Raw genomic sequence first — 25447 nt, forward strand, 5'->3', positions numbered from 1 at the left:
CCCAAGTTTCACAGATAAACACCCACATAGAAAGACACACACACACACACACACACACACACACACACATAGATACTTTTTCTATATTCTTAAAGGAAAATAGCAGAAGGCAAATGATTTGAGGTTTCTGAATTTTACTATCTCTTAATATCACACAAGTTCACCAACCTGCCTAATTTGAAGTTAAGTAAAAAGTCAACAGGAAAGCTATAAACTGCACATTTTCTCCCAAAGAAATTCTACTTAAATCTGAATTTAGAAAAAAATCAAATGGTTTCTCTATAGGCCGCAGCAGCAGAAGGCAGCAGGAGTGTGCTGGTTACACTCCTAGAAATTTCTCTGCAAATGGAATTACACAACACCGAGTACAGAGAGAATGCACGGGGTGACTGGGACACGCTATGCTTCGTGTCGGTCAATTCCGCAAAGCTACTGTTTCCCCAGAAAAATGGGAACTGCTTAAAGAGGCACCATAGGGAAACAACGGTGTGTAAAAGCTTGGGAAATACAGCAAAGTGTAAAAAAAGGGAGGTGGATTAATTACTTTGGAAAGAAAAAGCTGTTTTAGACATATGGAAGGTTATTATCAAGAGATCGCTCACAAGCTGTTCTCCATTTTCAACCAAGTAGGGGAAGGGGCGGAATTCCACCAGTGGAGATTAAACTGGTGGAATTAGATTGGGTATAGTGTAGAAGTTCTTAACAAAAAAAAGTTGCTAGAGGGAAAATGGGTTATCAGCTGAGGCAGAAGAAGCTCTTTCCCCACACAGCTGTAAGGACATAATAATATCTGTTTGTCTTCTGATAATTTAGATGTAATGTTTCCTGAAAGGAGAGAAATGGTCTGGGTCAGGGTTGAAGATGAGTGTGTTAAACATTCTCTTTTGCTGACCGTTCATCCACCCACTGGGGCTGGATATTAGGTGTCAAAGGCTAGAGTCAAGCAGACTTAATTAGCTGCCTTTTGGCAACTACATTATTACATAACATTCTAACATGCTTGGTTGGTGGCATATGCAGGAAATAGAAATGAAGAGTGTTGCCTTTTCTCGCTCAGCATTCAGCCCAGTGACTTTAGTTGGGGAGAAGAGGTGTCTTGGATATTTCCCAGGTCGGCTTTTAAACACTGGGCACAGTACTCTGGAAGGGAAATGAGAGATCAGAGGTCAAAGGACAGTGCAGGCAAGGACTTTCTTAAGACCCTAATAATATTTCAGTTGAATGATTCTCTCTAAATGTGGCACATAATTGACAGCTGGTGATATTTTCAACTGGTCGTGCTCAGTGTTTCAGTCTAGTCTACATGCATTGTAAATAAGATCACACAGAATAAAATCAGAACTTTCAAGTTTGGAGAGTCAGTAACTGCAGGAAGTAGCTACCATCACTAGGGCTGAGGGGAAAAAAAAAGGAGGAGTTGGAATAATTAAAAATTAGAAATTCGTAGGTACCCCTCTGCAACCCATACCTCCAAGAAGCATGCACTGACTGGCTGGTGGGGTTTTCTGAGGTGAGATGTGATGCAGCTTGAGCTACAAGTATTGGAAAAACTCAAACTACAATCCTTTGCTGCTTTGGGAAGAATGCTGAGATGCATTCACAGGGATCTCAAGCAGACGGACAGCGGCAAGGCAAAGCCCGTGTCCCCTCTCCCTCCTCCAGCCTTGCAGCCTCCTTCCAGCACCCACTCTCCGCAGTGTAGAAACCCGGTTTTCAGGGTCCCAGCCCTTCCATCACAAAGCAGAGGAAGAAGGGTGAAGCTAGGAGAGGATCATTTAATAACTAGTACAAGTGCCGCTTTACATTTTCAGACTCATCTTTTTTTTTAATTTTGTTGTTTAATTGAAGCATAATCAGTTTACAATGTGTCAGTTTCTGGTGTACAGCATAATGCTTCAGTCATACATATACAGACATATATTCCTTTTCATATTCTTTTTCATTATAGGTTACTGCAAGATATTGAATATAGTTCCCTGTGCTTACAGTAGAAATTGGTTGTATTCAAAATCATCTTTTAATCAGCCATGTATATTCCTTCCTGTACCTTATCCCCATTCAATTTCCTGTTTCCGTGGTCCTGCAGTTCAGTCTAAAATATCTTGCCCTCACAATCCTGTTCAGTCTTCAAGGTTTAGGTCAAATGCCACTGCTCTGTTAAATCCAGCCTGCTTTACTTGAGATCCAGTGTCTTTTTTTTTGAACCATATGAGCATCCACATTTCACATTAGCCTGCCCCCTGGGCCAGCTGAGGTATCTGTCTACTGTGCTAGATTTGTGGATTCTTTTATGCAGCAAGCGTTGAATATGTTTACTGAATTGAATTCAGGTATGAGAACTGTGGTCAGTCATTTGTAACAGGAGGTACATTATTGCCTTGGTTTGGTCAGACGGAAGTCTCCGGATGCCTTTCACATGTCTTGGCCCTGAAAATTCAGACTACATTGCATTAGCTACAGTTTTCTGGCAGGTTTCATTTCGCCATAAGACCTTTTGTCGACCCCAGAAAGATCACTAGATATGTCACAGCCACCAACAACAAAGAAGTAAAATTTGGTCACTGATGCTTAAATGACCCTTGACGCAAGGGCAAACTTGGGGTTATTCTGTAATAAAAAAGCCATATGCTATCAAGCAACATCGGTTTATCTACTATGACAATCCTGCAAGCTAATAGTGTTACAGGCAGATTTTTTTCCTTTACTTTGCATGTTCCTTATCTTGCTTTTGCAGCCATTAACACACAATCACATCAGCTGGGCTCAAAAGGCCTTGAACCAGTTACTGTAATAATTATGTGAATGACCTTTCCAGACTCATCTGAAACCTGGTGGTGAGGTGGGAGGGAAGAGCACATTCAATTTCCTGCCCTTTTTAGTTCCTGCTTATCACTCTTTTAGATAGCATTTACAAATCACCTTTGGTTACACTCCGTCAAATGCCGACTTGAGAACTAGGACATTAAATTACTTTTTTCCTCTTTTTATATGTTTATTGCAAATAAGAAAGCACCAATTATCAATTCATAAAGTCATTTTTGCTGTAATTTGTATTTCCTTTTCCTCGGTCCTTAGCCAAACTGTCTCAAATGGCCACTCTTGTGGCCCATTATAACTGTGAGAATGACAAATATTCCTTTGGGACTTCCCACAGTCTGCAGCTGACAAACGTCCCTCAAAGAACCTGCTCTTTAGTTACAGATTGATAATTTATTAATACTGTTTATTTGGAACCACCAGTCACTGAGGGCTGAAGGAATTAAAAATAAATTGGCGTCGTGTGGTGTTGGTCTATCAAACCAAAATAAAATCACTTTATAGTTAGATTGACAGAAGATCTGCAGATAGGAGTTAGTCACTGACTCTAGGAATCAATGAATGTTAGGTGTCACAGGAAAAGTACATTACGGAGTCAGGGAAATCACCTTTGTGAGCTATGAGTGGCTTCAGTATTGTTGAAACCAAGGATGCATCCTCATTTCATTCAAGAGGTGGGTGCTGAAAGAACCTTAAAGATCCTGTTATCAGTTTGTAGATGGGAAACTGAAACTCTGCACCAAGGGTTAGACCAAGCCATGTGGGCATGCTGGCCAGGCTGGTGGTCTGATGCTTCTTCATCTAATGCTCTGTATATTTTCGGCATTCTCTGTAGTGCCAACGATGGAAGGGAATGTTTTATTTACTTATTTACTTTTACACTCAAAGGTGTTATCTATTTCTAGGGACACAGGACCAATATATTATGCACATTTGGAGTCACAGTTAACTGGCATCATATTTCTAACTTTTCCAGAGCTGCCTTAGGACCACTTAATCTGCCTCACCAGAGAAACTGCATACCTGCATGAGGCCTTAAAGCTAGCGCGCTAGAGAGGCTGAACCAGGTCTTCTGATTCTAAAACTAACGATCTTCTTAACTTACCGTACCACTTTTCAGTTGCTAAGAGGACTTCCCATTTTTTATCATGGCAGATATTTTTCTGGATGCATTTTAGCGTCTCAGTGATTAGGAATATTAGTACAGAGGACAAGTCACCAAAGGCATAAAGCAACAGATAATCCCAAAATGACTGAGCTTTTTACTCAGATTAATTTAGACTCATCCCATAGCTTTATTTTGGGTGAATCTCCCTGAAGTTTCATAGATCACTCTTCCACTGATGTTGGTGGAGGGAGCAGACTGGCTGTTAACATTCATAGAGAAGATAGAAGGAATTAGTATAACTCTCAGGAGTTTTAAAATTGTTTCCCACACCCTCCCCGCCCCAAAAAATTCACTGGGTACATAATCTTAATACCTGAGTGAGCCTCTGGTAGAGCAAAAATAGAAGAAATTTTAACCAAAAATTGTCTAAAATTTCAGTGTACTTGAAACTAAGCTTCTACTTAGTCCTGGATGGTTACCATCTCTTACTTAAATTCTAACCACTTCTCTGACATGTGTTCTCCATGTACTAAAAACAGGAATGAATTTTGGCAAATTCTTTATCTAACCTCAGTTTCCTTACTTTGACCTCTTCCAGTCTTGGATTTCTTCAAATTTTGTGTAATCAATCATCCACAAGTTCCCAAAAAGTATTCTACTAGAAATTTAAATTTTATCCCCAGTGGTTATCTTTCCTTAATGGTGATTTAATATGCATATTACTACTTTAATGTTTATTTAACATCCAAGGTGCTGGACTCTCTTTATTTGAGGTCTCCTTCTGGCTATGTTTGATGGTAGCGTTTAATTTTTAAAGCTGTCACATTACACAAACTCTTAAAAGTGGCATGCTTCTTACTGACTCATTGTACTATGAATAAAGCCTACTTGAAATATGTTTATTCTTGTCATATCAGACTGTTTGAGCTAGATAAAGGAACTTAGAATGTGAAGATGTTTTCATATACAGTTTTTAAGATGATTTGATTCTGAATTGGTAATTTAGATACCAAGCACTGGTAAAATACAGGTATTAGTATTTCATGCATTTAAAAATGTAGCATTTTTTGTTTCAGTAGCTCTGAAAATTTGGATACGTTATGATCAATATGACTCACTAATACAGTGCCTCCCCTGACCCCTCTTTCTCCCTAACTCTAATTGCCAGGTAGCCTTTCTCAAACCCCGGGCGTCATCATTGACCACCCTTGAACCTTCTCCAATCTGTCAGCCATTTAAAACTCCCTCAAGTCCAATTCTTTTCTGTTCTCTCTGTCACAACCATGGTTAAAGGCTATTTCTGTTGAACCAGTTTGGTTCTTTTATGTCTGCTGCAAATAAACCTATAACTATCCTATAAAAAGAAATCACCACACTGAAGTTCCACCAGCTTTGGGAATTTCTCCAACTGTTGCTGTCCGTCAGTTCCGCTGCATACACTTTATCCGTTCTGTTTCCTACAGTTCCTAGAGCTTTACTCCTGGCTTTCATAACTCCCCATTCCAGGGGTCCAGGCTGGATTCTTAGAACTTCCACTCAAATAAAGCTCCCATCCCACCCTTCATCTACCTACAGAAGGAGTTTTTACTGTCACTGGAGGTGACCACCACAACTGTCATTCAAAGTATAAACTCACATCTTTCACTCTTCCTTCCTTTTTATCTTTATCTGTTTAATCGACATAAATGTCTCTTAAATTCATTCCCACTTAGTTGGTGCAAAGTGAGCATTCACTGATTGAATTAAATCATTTATTAATACAACTGTTATTTATATATGCTCAAAGGGAATCAAGAATAAACTAATATATCAAAGTACTCTCAGCCTGAGAGCGTATATGCATAGGTATTCAGATTGTAAAATGAGAAGCAGAGCGGTTCTGTTAGGCTTCACCTCATAGGATGGCTTTGCCTGGGTGGAGTCTCACGCAGTAGTATCCATCCCTGTCTGTACAAGTGTCAGAAAATACATGGGTTCTAGCATGATTGAGTTGCCCTACCAAAGTCACCCTGATAAATCAGAAAAGTCTATGATCATTTGCTACTAACCAGGACTGGCTGTATATAGGAACAAATAATGCCCTTAGTAGAGATAGGAATAATTATTAAGGTGGTGGCCTCTAAGCACAGGGTTAGAACAAAGAGAATGGACTTCCCTATGCGCTGTAACCACCAAGGTCATTGCAAGCTGATGGATTGCCCTAAGATTAAAAACATCTCTTCTTTGGGTAGTGTTACAGAAAAATAACTTTATTTATTTATTATTATCATCATCATTATCATTATTGTTGTTCATTTCTACTTTTCCAGTATGATTTCTCACTTACAAAAATAATGCAAAGGTTTTACAATACAAAAGCTTTTAGTATTAACCTGCTGACTATGTATGACAATTTCCCAAACACAGTTTCCATTTTATACATTACATATTTAAGTTGGCGGTTTGCTTTAGGTTTTAAGGTGGTGCTTTAGGCTTAACAGTCATATATTAAGAAATAATATTCCAGGGTCTTGTTTCAAAAATATTTTGATGAATACCTAGCGCATCAGTTCTAGTATGTGTCTTATTTTTCGCAGTTCAGGATTTAACCTCAGATTCAGAGGATGCCTCATATCTCTATGTCTGTAGTTTTTGTCAGTTATTTGATAGAGAAAAAAACGTTTCCCTTATATCTCCGATGCCAGTGACACCCAGGACACTGAAGACCACATACAAAGTTTATTTACTCACACTCACGTTCTTACCAAATGAGTAACCAGAGACGTAATTCCATCTTTGTCTTTGGAATATCTCTTTCAGGGCATCGTAAGACTTGGAAACAGGTGCCATTGGGATGAGGTGGGAAGGGTGAATCACAGGGAAAACGCTGTCAGTTGAATTGTATTTTTCAAAACCATGTCCTGTGTCTTTATCATACAGGCAGCATTACCTAAGCTTTTATTCATCCTTGCAATCATATTTATTATAAAAAATTTACTGTGAAGTTGAAACATCACAACTTCATATTCTTCACTTTTATGTTGCACATATAATAGTGCTTTTAAAATATGCAATTAAATAAAATGTATCTGCTTGCACAATGTATAATCAAAGAGGTTCTGAATTGTCTTCCAGCTCATGCATTATTGCCTTAGATAATTTTTGATTCTCCATTATCTAAGCATTTTCTGTTTCATATGGCAGTGGCGTAGAGGATTTTGTTCTTTTTTGGTTTGATACTTTTTCACTCATTGTCCCTGGCTGTGTGCTTGGTCCTAGATGGTAGAGTCACATGTACATGGTAGCATTTGCTACAGTTAAGCAATTTGTATTGCCTATACCAGTGAAGCATGTAAGTGTGTGTATATATGGATGTGTATGAGAATAAATGGTTAAATCCACAGAAAGAACATCTCAAGAAAAAAAATGTTAAGAAAACTAAGCATCTGCCATCAGATCTTTATTCTTTTTTATTTGCAATGTAACAGCCCCTACCTTCTGTTCTTGTAACTTTTTCTGTTGGTAGCTGTATGGTGCAGAATAGTTTTCATGTCAGATCTCTATAACAATATTTTTTAGTCTGAAGAATAATTTTAGCTGATAGCCAATGGATACAAAAATGATACTCAGTGGGGACATGTGTCAGCTGCTGTTTCATCATAGAAAAGCAAATGATAAGTACTTTTGGTCCCTTCTATCTCCTACTTTTCTTTTGGGGATCGAATCAATCTGGTTAGAACTTTTAGAATGTCTTATTTATGGCCATTTTTCTCAAAGGAGGGTACATTATGAAATCAGGTCACTTGTTTTATACATCCCTACAGAGGAATGTAGCCCTCTCAACATTTCTGAAAGAAGAGTACACCTCAGGGCTTCCTACACAGAAATACAGGCGAAGAACATCTTCCTGTCTCCACCTTCATGTAATCGCATTGCATGTAGCCACATTCCACTGAGAGAAAGCATGGATATAATATCCTCCAAAGCACACATTTTTTTTTAAATTACATCTTTAAAATCCTGATATATATTACAATAGATGATGTGTCATAGTTTAATTGGCAATGTTTTCTTCCTGAGTCATTCTTAAAATAATGGTGTGTCTTACATTCAGAGGAGTCTTGGATGTGATGAGTTGGAGTAATTAAGGCAACAGTGGCACCTGTTAAATCTGAGCTTAGTGATCAAGTCAGCTGGAACCTGAGTGATGGCATATTCTTCCTCTATGTATACGCAGTTTAATTTTAAAAGCCTGAGTTAATTTACAAAATATCTCCCCTGTAGCATCGGAAAGCTATTAGGAAAGTGGTTGTTAACTGCATATTTTTATCTTTACTAAGTCAACAGCAGTTACTTTAGCATCAGCAGTCTCAGTTACTTCCAATCGTGTCATCTGCTGGATTCCACACACAAACACCTTTTAAAAAAGAGGAGACTGAACATAAAGGAAGCTAGTCTAGGAGACTCTCTCCTCCCATTGCTTCATCATTTCTTGAGTCTCTGATTTTTATCGACTCTATGTCGCAAGTAACGGAAAATAGAAGAATCATAAAGAGTGATACCTAAAGAGATGATACATAAGATGGTGAACCCCATTAGGTTCTTGTGTTATTTTCATTTTGGGATTAAAGGAGTATAATGGGAAGAATTAATATTCTAATACATTTTCAGTGACTTAAATGTGTAGGAAAAAAATCTGTTAAGTCCGACTTCCAATTAGGTAAACTAGCTGTACTGCTGAAGCATTTCTTCAGGTAGCTTCTTAAAAGCTTTATTGAAGGATCACTGGCATGCAAGAAAATGTTTAAAGTATGCAGTGTGATACATTTTAACCTATGTGTACATTCATGAAACTATCACATAGCCATGTAATGAACATATCTAGAACCCATAAACATTTCTGCATGTAAAAGTGTAATCTTTCCCTGCTTTCCATCCATGCATTCCCAACCTCATACAGCTACTGATCTGATCTCTGTTAGTCACCTTAGATTAGTTTGCATTTTTCTAGAGTCCTATATAACCAACATTATGCAATATGCAATTTTTTATTGCTTGACTTTTATCACTCAGAACACAAACATACCTCATTTTATTGTATTACATTCCAGAGATACTGTGGTTTTTAGAGATTGAAGGTTTGTGGGCAGCCCTGCATTGAACAAGTCTATTAGCGCCATTTTCCCAACATTTGCTCACTCCATGTTTCTGTGTCATTTTGGTTATCATTATAATATTTAAAACTTTTATTATTATTGTAGATATTATTGTGTTTGTTATAGTGGTCTGTGATCAGTGATTTTTTTTTTTGAGTATAGTCAGTTACAGTGTGTCAAAAAAAAACCCCAAATTTCTTCTGTGATCAGTGATCTTTGGTGATAGTATTGCAAAAAGTTTAAAACTCACTGAAGGCTCAGATGGTAGCTTTTTTAGCAATAAAGTATTGTTAAATTAAAGTTTGTACTTTTTTTTTAGGAATAATGCTGCTGCACACTTAATAAACTAAAGTATAATGTATACATTATGTGCACTGGGGAACCAAAAATTTTGTATAACTTGCTTTATTGTGATATTTGCTTTATTGTGATAATCTGGAATTAAACTCATAATATCTCTGAGGTATGGCTGTAATTATCTTGAGATTCATATAAATAGTTGGGTGTATCAATAATTCCTTTCTTCATATTACTAAGCAATATTCCACGTAAGGGCTGTATCACAATGTGTTCACTTGTTGGTGAACATTTGGGTTGCTTCTAGGTTTCAGCTATTCCCAATAAAACTTCTCTGAACATTTGTTTACAAGTCTTTATGTGCACCTAAGCCTTTATTTTTTCCCTAAATTACATGTTAAGGATTTCATCTGGGCTTTTGAGCATATGTAACACAGTTAACAGTGACTGTTTTAATGTTCTTGTCCACTAATTCCATCATATATGTCTTTTGTGTTTCAGTTTCAGTTGATTGATTTTTCCTCCTCATGAGTTATGTTTTCCTGGTCCTTTGCACACCTGTCAATTTTTCATTTGATGTCAGATATTTGAGTTTTACATTGTTGGATGTTAGGTATTTTTGTATTCTTGACCTGTATTCAGAGATGTGGTTAAGTTACTTGGAAACAATTTGATCCTTTCAGATCTTACTTTTTTGCTTTTTTAGATAAGACCTGAGCACCATTTAGTTGAGGGTTAATTTTTCCCCACCACTAAGGTAATACTTTTCTTAGTACTCTAGTCAGACTCCTGATTTTTAAGATTCTCCACTTTTCTTCTAATCCATTCAGAATGTCCTTTCCCATCTTTAAGTATTCTTCTCAAATGCATATGCTGGTTCATACTGCACAGAATACTCGAAGGGAATCTTCTGTAGATTTGTAACATTCTAGGCACCTTTCCTTTATTGAGTACTGTGAACTCCAGCTCCCTTAACTTTCCCCAACTCTCACATCTGGCTCCTGCACTCAGGAAGGCAGCTGAGCTTTGCCTGGGTCTCTCCTACCTCGGGAACTTTGTCCAGGGAGCAGGCAGAGGCAGCTGTATGGCTCAACATGCTTATTTAACTTATTTCAGGGATCATAGTCCTTCACAGCCTGATGTCCAAAATTTTGAGATCTATTTTGTCTAATTTTCAGCTGTTTTCTCCACCTTAATTTTTAGTTATTAGGTAAGAAGTAAATGAAAGGTCAAAAGTAAAGATACCCTAACCATCTTTATCTAACCAAGAAGGCATAAATAAAGCAGTCCCCATGTGGGATATAGTATAATTTACCTGCCTTTATTAGAAAAAAATATTGCATAAATTCTGGCAATAGAAAGACAATAAGATGGTTCTTTGACCTGGTCTTTCCTCAGAAAGAGTTTGAAATAGGAGAAGCCAAAAGCAAAGGTAATTTCCTGATTTAGTCCTGTAATAGTCAAAAAGAAATCTGCCGGATTAAATTCACAGAAACCTATAACGTTTTTAAATTTTAATAAAGTATATTTTTAGTGACAAGTAACAAGACAAGAACAAAAGCTTGGTAGCTTGAGATACAAAATTTCAAATGTCAGCTATCATTTACCAGCTAGATGACATGAGATAAGTTACCTTCTAGATCCAATCTCATATTCAAAATCTGTACAGTAGGAATAACAATACGTATTTCACAAAATTTTAGAATTTCACTGAGAGATTCAAGAATAAAGGCCTGTGAATTACACATTAATTCCCTCTTTCGCCCTAGTTCTCCGGAATATTTGTGGAACATCGTTTATCTTGTGAAACGTTTGCTTAATGCTCTGATGTTCTGCTTCTTTCTGAAATACCCTGTAAGACACAGCCCATTGCTCAAGCGTTTCCTAAACTAGGAATGCTAACATTCTGTAAACCTCTCACTCTCTGGTCCCATTCAGCTTTTCATGGTTTCAAATGAAAATAGATCATAGAAAATCCACTTTCTGGCTTTCTACTTAAAATATACATTGACATGTGTCATAGTAATCTAAAAAATCTCTGAACCTATAAAGCATTTCTATAGATAAGAAATATTGGAAAGTTTTTTGTGAGTTTTATCTTTCCCAAACATTCTTCCGGGTCAAAACCCTTCTTTTTTCCCCATGAGCTTAAAGACTATTTTTTTAGAGCTGATTTTACATGCTAAGTGACATTTTACTCTAACTGCTGTTAATATTTAAAATATTTTATATGATTATTTTAGCATCGAATTTGACATACTGATCTTAGAGGATGCAAAGAGGCCACAAAAGTTGCAAAACGTAAATATCAAGAGTCCAGTAAAAACTACATACATATTTGATAAATACTGCTCCACTATTAGTTTTAACGGTTTAATAACGATTGCTATTAAATCTGCTGTAAAATATGATCTGGATGTAGAAAAAAATGATGAAGCAAAATAGCTGGAGTCATGTTTGGTTTTAATTGCAATATGGGCTAGAATCTCCTCTGCTTAAAAAGGTCCTCGGTGACTTTAAAGTCTGTAGATAATACAATTATAAAAAATGCAAGTGCAATGCAGATAAAAATGCAACTCAAGGAAAATGACACTGAAAGGCACATTTGAAGCTCTGTTCCTCTCTAGCTGAGAGAGACTATGGTGTAACCTCCTTATGTGATGTGATTAATATGCTATTTGTGTCCTTTGACTTTTTGGGCTATTTTTAGTTTAGAAAATGTCTTTAATAAATAATGTAAATTTTAAGCATGTAAGACTTGGGAATAAATCTTCACAGCCTTTTTATTCTATCTTTACAAAATAATACTGTCTGTTAATAAATTGTTCAGTATGTGCTAATGTCCTCTAGAATCTTAAGGCTTGTTCTGTACTTTACTTGAATGGAAACTCATTCAGAATGTTGTGCTCCAGAAACTGAGTATATGTTAAACTCACAAACTTCTAGGCTGTAGTTGGAACTATAGTGTGCTATGCTTTGCTCTCAAGGTGTAGATAAGGATAGGAAGAAATAGAATTAATTTTTACCAGTACAATCAAATTGTTACGTTTGGTGTACTTTTGCACTAACCATCTAATGGTAAAAAAAATGTGACTGTAGTAGATAAAGAACAGAATTTACTATCTTAAAATTAGATGAAAGCTGTAGCCTTTTCATTAGTGTGGTACCTCACTAGCATGGCATCTTAACCACCTGAGAGATTAGGCTGTGCCATAGATGTATGTAATCTGCTGTGTACAGATGCTACAAAGATGCCACATAGCCTGTCCATTTCTCTCCATCTCTTCTTACTGGATACCCTAAAGAGCCCAAGGAGTCATGTCCATGAATATGTTATATTGAACGTGTATAAGAATAATGGCTCCAGAGCTATCTTTTTTTTTTTTCTAGCTGGAGGATTATTTAATATCTTTGTCAGTTTACTTACCTGTGAAACAGAGAAAATAAAGCATACTTCTTAAACTTCTTAGATACTTTTAATTTATGTACCAAATAAAACTCTGACAACAAAGTAAAAGCTCGATTAATAATAGCTAGATGGTGTTATAGTCTGGGAATCATAGATGAGTCAAGAGTCAGGAAAGCCACACTTCCCAAATGCAGTCTTTTCACAAGTGAAGGCTTAGACAGACATTAATAACTGCAAGAGTCTCCCATGAAATCAGAGCTGGGTCGAGAATCCTCGTCTCAGTACCATTTACCAGCTGTGCTTCCCACTGAATAGTGTACAGACCTAGCTTTACATAAAACTCTGGTGGCTTCTAGCAGCAACTTTAAAGTGTCTCTAACCTATTGATGAAAAGATACGCAGGAGAAGAGAGAAAGTTTTACATTCCTCCTCCTTTACTGGCAGAATTCTACAGTCAAACATGAACATGTGAACTGTGCACTTCAATGTCATAGAAGTTCGGATGCACCTAACCATATACTCAGTTCAACTAGAAACAATGTTTTAGAAACCTGGGGGATGGAGGGAGTGATGAGAGATAAACCTTTATTTTGATATGTTTGCCCCATGAAGATTCTGAGAGGGCATTCTGAAAATGTCACTATGGTAATATCAGATACAGCAAATCAGATTATCTATTTGAATGTTCTAAATGCTATTTTTTTTCTGCTATGATATTTAGTTGTATTACTGTGGATTTCGTTTTATTATATTAAGGAATTATATTTTAATTTACTATGGACTATTTTCAGTATCATCATCAACTTAAGTTTTATCCTTTAATGCTAGTCAAAACAGGAGGTGACACAAAATGGTAGGGTTATAAATAAACATAACTTGAAATGTTCCAGAAAGAAAAGGTATAGTTTCTTATAATGGTATACATTTAATTAGCCAAGGAAATATATTGAGTAGCTTCAGGTTTCCTCTTAGTAAGCAGTGTACTACTTGGAATACCCATTACTCTGGGAATCTTACACAAGGATAACTCTAATACTGTGGGTCTCTCATGATTATTTATTTATCAAAAATGAAAGTTTAAAGAATATTAAGAAAGGACTGTCTGCCAGTTTGTTATGCCAGTACTCTTGCACTGAAATAGAATTCCTGCATAAATTTGTCATGAAAACTTATGATGACATTAATTTGTTTCTGAATGTTGTTTTTAAATACTTGAGTCTGTTATTCCTGCCCACGTATATGGGGAAGAAGTTTACAAGCATCTTTACTAAAGGAGAAATGTGTTTTTATATGATCCCTACATAGATAGTCCTTGAGTATAAGAATAGGTAAAATCAATATAAAAGAATGACATTTCTTTCTCACTTTAATCTACAAGCATGAATTTTTAATGGCTGAATATTTTTGGTCGGCTTTCAGCTTCAATTTCATTATTTTGATAGCAGAATGCAGTTCTTAAAATTTCATCTAAACTTTTGTTTTAATAAAATGTCTGTTGCTGTGCAATCTTTTTAAAAAGCTATATACTTTAATAGAACTCAGTGCAGATGAAAACAGGATGAACATTAAATAGGAATTAACATGCAGAGCAGATGATCACAAACTTTGTGGTCCTTCTGTACAGCAGACCCTTTTCCCATGTAAATTTTGATCCAACATATCCACTTTCTACAACGCATATACAGAGTTTTTAAGGCAATGCATTATAATATAAATCCAGACAAGCAGACTTTGCAATGTTCTAAACTATAAGCATCAAATTTGGGAGGGATACTAGGAAACAATTCAGCTTTTCTGGCCGAAACTAGAAAATTACAGTAGAAGGTGAGAGCAAGGTAGAGAGTGTAAAATAAGACAGAATGTTTATTGTTCATGTATAAATCCATTTGTGCAAATATGCTGCATCTGAAATAGTAAAATTAATTATAACACTTTCTGACTATGACTTCCCATCTTTACAGATATGTTACTACATTATTTGCAACCCCATTCAGTCTTGAACCACATCAAAATTACCTTATCCATGGTGTCTAATGTCTTCTTTTTTATCAGGACCTCTGTCTTCATCTCTTTCCTTTTATGAACTAGAGCATATGGTCCACTGCTTTGGTCACTCTGTCTCATATCAAGTTCCTTGCCACATGTTCTTTCATTATACCAACTCTTCTGTTCCTCACCGTATCTAATCCTCCAAGGTCTGTGTGCCTCTTCTCAAGCTGCCTAGCACTACTGAAGAAAGCAGAGAATTCTCTAAAATGGTCCTATTCTAATGGGATTGTCCCTAACCTTACTTTGGCTCTTGATGTTGCTATTAGCCTGGTTATGTCTTCATAGTGGCAAAGATGTTCAGTATCACTAATCAGCAGGGAAATATGAATGAAAAATACCATTAGATATCACCTTATACTTGTTAGGGTGGCTATTATCAAAAAAAAATCAAAAGATGACAAGTGTTGGTAAGAATGTGGAAAAACTCTTATACCTTGATGGTGGGAATATAAAATGGTACCACCACTATTACAAATATTATGGAGTTTCCTCAGAAAATTGAAAATATAACTACCATATAATCCAGTTGTCCTACTTTTCAGTATTTATCCAGAAGAAATGAAATTAGGATCTTGAAGAGATTTTTGCACTTCCATATTCATTGCTGCATTATTTATAGAAACCAAGATTTGCAAATTATCTAATGTGCATTGATAGATGAATGCATGAAGAAAATGTTACATATATATAATGGAATATTATTCAGCCTTAAAAAAATAAGGAAATCCTGTCATATGGATGAATTTTGAGAACATTACACTAAGTAAAAAAGCCAGTCAGAAAATGACAAATGCTGCATGATACCACTTACATGAGATATAAAATAGTCAAACACATAGAAGCAGAGAGTAGGATGATGGTCACCAGGGGCTGTGGGGAGAGAAAAATAGGGAGTTGTTATTCAATATGATAAAGTCTCATTTATACAGGATTTATTAAGTTCTAGATCTTCTGTACAATGTTGTGCTGATAGTTTAATGTAACTTATTGAACACTGAAAAATTTGAGACTAGGTCTCATGTTAAGTGTTCTTACCACAGTATGAGGAAAGGAAGGAAGGAATTCAATGAGTTGATAAATACAAAGTGCTTAGAACAATGGCTCATATTAATAGCCCAATTAATATTCTCTTGTTATCCAGTTATATAAGCCACAAACCCACTAATATTGCAACCTCCTTTTTTCTCATTCAGACTGCACCTAATGTCAAGTCCTGCTGTTTCTACCTCTTAAACATCTTAAATACCCATTTCTTATTTCTACTCCATTACCTTTGTCTAGACCAGAGTCATCTATCATATAGATTTTTCATCGGCCCCTTAATTTTTCTCCTGATCTCTAATTTTACTTATTTTCAAAGCATTCTACTTGCTGCATCCTAAACCAAGGGTTGGCAAACTGTGGATCATGACTGATCACCTTTCTTCATAAAGTTTTATTGGAGCACAGCCATACCCATTCATTTATGTTCATTTCTGTGTCTGTTTTCTCACTACAATGGCAAGGTTGAGTATTTACAACAGAGACCATCTGGTTTGCAAGCTTAAAATGTTTACTGTCTCTCACTTTAAAAAAATGTTTGCAGAGCCTTGTCCTAAACTCAAATATGAGCATCACACTTCTGCTTAAAGTATTTCAAAGATTTTCAGTAACTATTAGGAAAAGTCCAGGCTTTTGGAAGTTGTTTTTAAGGTATTTCATACTCACTCTGCCCACCTCTCCAGCCTTGTCTCTAGCCATTGACAGCCAAGCACCAACCCTTCTCTTATGAGGCAACCCATGCTGTTAACTCTTCCTGAAGATCTTTGTCTCTGCCTAGATAACTGCTACCTGTTCTTCAAGTCGGAACTTAATATTTCTTGCTTAAGAAAACATTCTCCACTGCCCCTCATACTCCATTGGGTACTCCTATCTCTACTTCCTCAAAATCATGCCTATTATTCCTTAAAGTCATTACCTCACTAATTGTATGAAAGTTCCATGTCCACCATGTTTATCATTATAACCCCCGTATCTATTATAAAATCCATTACCAAATATTACATAGTAGATGCACCATACGTAATTTTTAGCAAATGAATGAACATAGCATTATTCCAGAAAGTTCCTTCAGCTATCTTCAAACCTAGTGCTGTTGTTCCTTGGCAAAAACGATTTGACATGTGATTCTTCTGAGTTCGCCTTGTTTGACTGGATTCAAGAGTCTCCTCTGATTTGGAGGATAAGAAGCACCCAGGAAGAACATTTGGAAAAGGAAGGCAACCAATTGCCAATATTTGAGACATGGGCTGACCTCAGAACTGACTGCTTTCACTGTTATATTACTTTCTCTAAATGGAAAGAAAAATTAATATGCTTTATAAAACAATGATAAAAACATCCAGGTCATGCCAGGTTGTAATCTCAATTTTTTTTTACCCAAACTTGATTATTTGCCTAAGATAATTAAAAGTGATTGGGCATATTCCAAACTGTGACTCTTAGTTCCTAAGCAGAAATATCAGTATCATGGGAAAGCTATGAGTCAGACATTAGTCAAGAATCAGAAAGCAGACAGATCTACAGCTTATACTTAAATTAGAGGCAATTCATTTCTTCTCCCTAAATGCTAGTTAGTCCAATTGGTGGTGGCTGTGACAGTGTTTTTTTTGCCTCAAAGGTGAAACTCTCTCAAAGATCTAGGCATGATGCTTAGGATCCCTGAAAGTTTCCAAACTTTTACAAGGAAAACTTCTGCCTTCAAAAATTTTGCGTATTATATAGCTAGTAGTGATCACCTACATTAGCAGCAGAGTTTTATCCTTTTTTTTTTTTTTTGAGATACAAGATCATAAAAGAAAAAAATACCTTTGGTTCAATAGCTTTTTTTATGGTGGCTTTTTATATGCTTTCTTAGAGAAAAGTTATAAAACTTCTTTCCGTTTCTGTCAAAGATATACAGTGTTTCCTTCTTTTTTGTGCACATCACAAAGGAGCCATAACTGTGTATATTTTCACATCAGATGTAAAATTCATATGTCACTTGTGACTTATGCAAAGAAAATAGGAAGCTCCATTAGACAGACCTACAATTTGTCCATGAACAGTGATTTGCAGCTGGGGAGTACTTTCCTTTGAAATCATTAAATCTTTACAGCTAAGTACTCCTCGTACCTTGACAGATTCTACATATTACCTTATCGTATGTATGAAAAAGATCTTTAAAAAATACCTTAATGACTTCAACAACGGCGAAAGTTCATCCAACACTTTCCTTACTTTCTAGAACTACGTTTGGAAGCACTTTTTATCCTGTCACTTTGACAGCGCGTAACAAAAAGCTTCTGTCAGAATTTCAATGTGGCTTCATAGTCTTTTACTGTTGTTAGCAGAGATATTTTTGAGCCAAATGGATAGTGTTTCGTCAGTACAACATGAGCAAGAAAAAGCTCCTTTATCTTCTTTAAGTTGCATTGCTTATTCTACATGAAAATCAAATGTATAGCTAAACAGATATAATTTCAACAGTCTGAAATAGGGGGAAATACAACCATCTCTGCCATACCTTCAAAGCTGATATTTCTAATCATCCTTTTAGTGCAACTAAAACCGGTCCTCTTTTTAAGCAACAACCCCATTTCAGGTTATTATTGAAAATAATTTTTGAATAATATCATAATATTAAGTAGATTTGAATTTTACCATTGTCCCAGATATTTTTTTTTAATTCCATGTCCCTACAAAAAAAAAAAATGGATGAATCCTCCTGGATTATAAATAAGTCATTTGAAAACAGCCAAAATTATCTGATTTCCCCTAAGGTGTCATGGACAATATAAGTGAATATGGGCTGTCCAAAATGCCTGTAAAAAGTTAGCACTGTGGTAGGCTCAGGACCACTACTTCGTTTAGTAATAGTTTGTGTGTACAGCATACAGAATCTTTCCACACAGAAATCATTGCATACAGAGATCTTTTCAAATAAGTCTTCAGCCACTCCATCCATGCTTTTCAGAATTTTTATATTCCAAAGCTTCTAACAACTTAGAGGCAAAATTTTTAGAATGCTAATCTTGAAAACACAAGAGAAAAAAATGGAAGTAAACAGCATTAAAACTTTCAAAATTTGAATATATCTTTGTTTTTGAAGGGAAAATATGCACATTTCACAAATTTGCCAGTGCCTTCCTGCACACTTCCTGCAATGTAACATACGATGTTCCATCAATCTGATATGCTATCTCCTGCTTCTCTGTGTTTATGCCCGTAGATTCCACTGCCAACAACATATTTTTGCTGCCTGGGTGAATTTCCCTAAGCTTCAGGGCTCATCTCAATTTCATCTCTTCTGGGCTGCATTCCCTCACCTCCCAGTCTAACATAAACGGTCTTCTTGACTGTTTCTCTTTGCACCATCTCCTTTTGTATTTGAATCATTTAGTTCATTGTTTTGGTCTTTCTAATTAAGTCATAAATTCCATAATACATTTTATCATTTATTGTATTGATCTTCCTTTCTAATATAGATCTGGCATATAGTGAGGACTCAGAAAAATATTGAAGGAGTTAATGAACATAATTGAAATCTTGAAACTGCTCACCCTGCCTCTTGACCGTAATCACTCTTAAGTTCTCTGTTTTTTCCTTGTTAGTTCTTCTTACTTCTTATGCCATCAAAGTGCAACCTTGTCTCTCTGCTACCGGAAGTGACTTCTCATGACCCCTGCGACCTCGTGTCCTGAGTCTGCTCACCCCTGTCCCACAGTCTTGCCTTCCATCTCACGGTTTTTTTTTTCTGTTTATGCTGGGTTCCTGTCCCTGGGAGACGGAATGAAGTGATGCATAGAAATTAAGACCTTGTTACAGGTAAATAAATAAAGTAGCGAACATGATTCAAACAGGAGTCAGAAAGTCAATGGATAGGCCATTTAAAATTAAGACCTTAAAAATTTAGGAAAGTGGAGAATGACAATTTTAACTGTGGTCATTACTGTTTGAGGTAGTGTGTTTTTAGTTAAATAATTCAGGGTCAATTATAATTCCATTTAGTGATTCCCAAAACACAAGCTAAGGTAGAGATGATGTAAAGGTTAGAGACAGAAGGAAAAGATGTTATGCAAAATAAGTGTTCAGTTGAGTAATTTTGTATATTATTGGGGGAAAATATAGAAATCTAGATGTAAGAAAATAATATCAAGAAGGGATTATTCTTATCCAAAATAACTAAGCTTTCTTTCAATGGTACTTCTCCACTTTATTAGACTCGTTATGTGTAGATTAATTAGTTAGTAGTAAATGTAAGGATGAAGAAACTTAATGTAAAGTGTCAGAAATCAATTGTCCTCCAAGAATGAATTGAAAACCAATATTACTATATGTTAGTGGGAAAAATATGAATGACTACATATATTATTTTAGATATACATTTATTATTTTAAAACAGACCTGTACTAGAAATGCCATCACATAAGCAAATAGTGATTATAGAACCTGATGATGATAAAATGAATATAAAAAGAAAATTGGGTGTTTAAGGTTTATTTATCCATCAAAATTTACATTTGGAAAAAGATGACAATTATGTCTGAAAATACATGAGTGAGAAATAAAAACATCAAACACTTTTGGCCTATACATTTTAATATATAATTAATACAAAAGAAGTCTTGAGAACTGAGCAACAAACTTAAGGACCAAAATAGTGCCAAGAGTATCAGTAACCTTGCAGTCATTGTGTGGTCTTCACCAATCTCACCTGCCTTTCCTCATGAAGAACCAACAACCTGAAGTATTTGTTTTTCATCCTTGTGATTTCCTCTAACAAAACTATCTTATGACACATGGATATGTCTAAAAAATTGTTCTTTATTTTTTCTTGATTTTAAAGTATTACTAAATTTGGTGTTATTGAAAACAGTATGGAGATTCCTCAAAAGACTAAAAATGAACTTACCATATGATCCAGCAATCCCACTGCTGGGCATATATCCAGAAGGAACCTGCATTCAAAAAGATACATGCACCCCAATGTTCATAGCAGCACTGTTTACAATAGCCAAGACATGGAAACAACCTAAATGTCCATTGACAGATGACTGGATAAAGAAGCTGTGGTATATTTATGTAATGGAATACTACTCGGCCATAAAAAATAATAAATTAATGCCATTTGCAGCAACATGAATGGACCTGGAGATTGTCATTCTAAGTGAAGTAAGCCAGAAGAGAAAAAAAAAAAACACCGTATAATATTACTTATACGTGGGATCTAAAAAAAACCGAACTTATTTACAAAACAGAAACAGATTCACAGACATAGAAAACAAACTTATGGTAACCAAAGGGGAAGGGGTGGGAAGGGATAAATTGGGAGTTCAAGATTTGCAGAACCTAACTAATATATATAATAGATAAACAACAAGATTATACTATATAGCACAGGGAACTATATTCAATATCCTGCAGTAACTTATGGTGAATATACTTCAATAAAATATATATACACAAAAAAGTATAGCTAAATTCATATTAGAACATACATAGCCCTTTGTGACTAACTTTTGTTCCCTCAGCCTTTGTTGAGGTTAGTTGTAGTTTATTTACTTTTTTTAATAAATAGAAAACTAATGTGCCTCATTCCTGCCTTCTGCCTGGAAGCATGTACCACAAACTGACTTAGGGAGTAGGAGTTCAGGAAGATCACAACAATCTCAGTGAGCAGAAAAGGTAGAGAAATAGCAGAGAGAGAAATGAAAGACTATCTGAATCACTGAGGAGGTATACCATGTTTATGGAGTACAAGACTCAGTAGTATTCCGATGCCAGTTCTCCCCCAGTACAAATATTAATTCAACATAATCCAGTCAAAATCCACGGAAACCTAAATCAGCAAGCTGCTTTTAAAACTTACATTAAAATTCAAAGAACACAGACTAGCCCAAACAATTTGGTAGAGAAAATGAACATAAAATCGCTGCTCTCCATCCAGAGCCTGCTTGGAGAACCCAGCGTCGACAGCCACACACATGTGGCAGAGCTCTGGAAAAACCACATGGCCTTTAAGAAGCGCCTGCAAGAAAGCTGCTCAAAGCAGGTCTCCCCACAAGAGCCCTGACCCGGGCTGTCCAGCTCTTTCCTTGTGTCATCTTATTTTTTTCCTTAGATGGTCTGTCCTTTCCTTGATTTCTGTGTAGGACTCTGTATGTTGCCTCATCGCATTTTTGTTTTATTTCTGCTTTTTAGATTAAGTGGTTAAGCCCTTGTGATGAATATATTAAATAAGTATATTTTGCATTTTTTTTACTAAAAAAGGTGGCTGAATAAGAACAATTATTATCAATTGGAACCACAAATTCCAAAGTCAACTTCTGTTATTGAAAGACAAGTCAAAAATGAAATCTAACTGTTTAAGAGAAATCAGATCAAAACAAAGTGACACACCATGCACTCATACAAGAAAAAGAAAGAAATAAGCAAAAATAGGATAAAAGATTATTTAAAGTAAAATTACCACTAAATTAACAACTGGAACATTTTAGTCTGATAAATATAATTAAAACTCTAAAATTGTATTATTTTCATGAACATGTATTTGCAGAGAAAATGCAATCAAAATATAATATATATATTTTTTTAAATATGAGAAGATACTAGCAGTGATGGTAATAGGAAATTTAACACACCTCTTTCAGTGTGACAGATCAATTAGGACAAAAATGAAAAGGGTATGGAACAGTAGTTTTCTACTATGTATTGTGGCTTGGAGGCATAAGCAGGTAAATTCTAGAACCTTTCATTCCTACTTCAAGTAGACTAGCTTTGCTTTTGGTAGTTTTCCATTATCTGGGTTTTTTTATCTTTTTTAGTTACAGATGATCCACAGATTTGATTCAGCAAAAATTAAATTGCTTTAAGATTTTGAAAAACACTAAAATAAAATTTGAATTGCACAATTAACAAAAGCTATCTAAAAGCTAACTTTAAAACTTTTATCAAAAATAAAATAGACCTTTTTTCCCAATGGACATAAAACTAACAATAATTCATTCTATATTTAGCTAAAAGGTTGATTTAATAAGTTCCAAAAAGCAGAAACTGTATAATTCACTATTTCTGCATATGAAAATATATGGCATGTAGGTACCTCTTATAGCAGAGGAAAAGATCTTATACTTTTATTATTAACCATAAACAATAATTGTATTGCTCATCCAGCTAAACAGGTTTGAGTACAATTATAAATATAGTAATCGAGAAAGAAGAATAAGTAAATAAAAAAACAAATTCATAAATTAAAACACAGAAATAGTTAAAAATTCAAAATGCTTATTTTAAAAACCAATGCTATCAGAAGCAGTGAAGGAAATATGGACATAACTTCGATTTACAAAAGAATTTTACAAACAAAAATTCAGAAACTACAGATTTTTTTCTCCCAAAAATGTTTATAAAATTGAATCACAGTTGCCATCATAAACTAGCAATACACTGAAGAAGAATTTTGCTGTAAAAGTCATAATGGCTTTCATACACAAAGAACTGTAAGAAATTAAACAATGCCAGCAGGCAAATAGAAAAATGAAAGAAAAACTTGAAAAAGAACACAAGCAAATAATTCACAGAAAAGCAGATGCAAATTGCCAATGTAATTATGAAAAGATGTTCAACTTTCTTACAGTTCAGAGAAATATTAATGATATGCCATTTTTTACCTTTCAATACTGACAGAAATTAAACAGATTGATCACATAGCATGGTGGGCCAGGATATGGGAAAACAGTCTCATGTATTACTGATCAGAGTTGAAACTGCTACTGTATTATTGAAAAACAATCTGGCAATACTTATTAAAATGAAAAATGTGTGTGCCCTTTGATCTATCAATTCTACTTTGTGAATGCCGGCTGTGGAAATAAAAGCAATAGGATATGATATATGTACAAAGTTGTTTAGAGCAATATTGTTCCTTAGTGGCAAAAAAAAAAAAAAAAAAAGGAGGAAAATAAACTGGGATTACACTGAATGTCTAACCATAGGGATGGTTGATTAAATTCTGATATATCTATACAATGGAACAACATGCAGCTATTGACCAGAATAAGTCAGGAGATGATCTTGGATCTGATCTTTTATTAATAAAATAACTAATTATATGTGTTTATAAATGCATCATAGAGACAGGGTGGGAAATTACTTGCAAACTATATTGCTTTTGGCAGAAAGAAGATATTTGAAGGGGTGGAGCCAAAAAGAGTTCTTAATTCATTTATTTTATGACTCTTTTGTTCAATTCCTTACAATAAGCATATATTACTTTTGCCATTTAAACAATTTTACAAAGTTAAAAAAAACCATGTAACATATGTATGTATAAGTTTAGTCTCTGACTTGCTTTCCTGAAATATGAAAGAAAAGGAAACTATCTTCCTTGTAATCTAACTGCTTGCCAGACAATCCACATGGAAAAAGAAGTATATCAACCAGCACATGGTCCTTAATTATGATTACACTTTATTGCACTCAGCCTATTAAGTGCTTAAATTACCAGATAACAGAATCTATGTTCCTAATAGTGGGAAGTGTATTAATGGTATCTTTGCTCCTTGTTGTAGCCCAGTTCCAACAATCACGTGGATGAAGGTTAATGGTTATATTCCTGGTAAGGCACGTCTGCGTAAATCTCAGGCAGTACTGGAAATACCCAACGTGCAGCTGGATGATGCAGGCATATATGAGTGCAAAGCTGAAAACACACGTGGAAAAAATTCCTTTCGTGGACAATTACAAGTATACAGTAAGTGTTCTCAGCCAAGCTTGATGCTCTAGTCCCAAGCATCAAACTGAAACTGCAAATTAACTTGAACTAACTGTTATTTGTTAGGTGCAAAAAAAAAAAGTAATAATTTATAATCATGATTCTTTTGCATAGTAAAGCATCAGGCAAAATTACACTACACACAGAAATTATTCAAATTAAAAATGAATGGGGAATTATCAGGTTCTTTGTATAGCACAGAGAATTAATAACCTTAAAAATGAGGTATTTTCCCAGCACCAAAGCCATCGTCTGATAACTTAGAAATCTTGTAACCTTTATTAACTTATTCTTGCCCTTGGCCTGAATCAGGAGTCACAATTTATTGCCCTTGAACCAAATCCTACCCAGTTGCCTTTTTTTTCTTTTTTGTAGATAGAAATGTATTTGAACACACAGCCACATTCCTTTGTATACATATTGCCTCTGTCAGCTTTGCAGTGTTAAAGGAGAATTAAGTAGTTGAGAAAGAGATCAGCTGACTTGCAAAGCCTCAATATTTGCTATCTCATTCTTTACAGAAAAACTTTATTGCCCTAATCTAAATTAATGCATCTGTATGATAAATGACCTTTGCAGCCTATGTTTATAGTGTCCAGAAATTCCAAAGAGTCAACCAAGTTTTGTGTAAGAATTGGGAAAATCTATTTCAAAAATCTATAATCTCATTTTTACCTCTATGAATCACAAATTGGACTTTTCATATTTATTACTTTTCATATTTGCTTTTATAATGTACATTATAAAGGATAAGTTATAGTATTCTTATTTCCCAGATGAGGACACTAAAAAGCAGAGGAAAATGATAACCCAGAGCACTGATACAAGCAAATACAGAT

General features: G+C 35.2%; 1 protein-coding gene across 1 annotated transcript in view; it reads left to right on the top strand.

Annotated features, from left to right (window-relative positions):
- Window positions 1-25447, top strand: part of CNTN5 (contactin 5) — a 1016845-nt gene that overhangs the window by 751780 nt on the left and 239618 nt on the right. Inside the window, exon 10 of the mRNA XM_074372920.1 lies at window positions 24406-24587. Coding sequence (XP_074229021.1) covers window positions 24406-24587 — 182 coding nt within the window. The remainder of the gene's footprint in view (window positions 1-24405; window positions 24588-25447) is intronic.

Source organism: Camelus bactrianus, chromosome 10 (assembly GCF_048773025.1).
Source record: "Camelus bactrianus isolate YW-2024 breed Bactrian camel chromosome 10, ASM4877302v1, whole genome shotgun sequence".
NCBI classification, from domain to species: Eukaryota; Metazoa; Chordata; class Mammalia; order Artiodactyla; family Camelidae; genus Camelus; species Camelus bactrianus.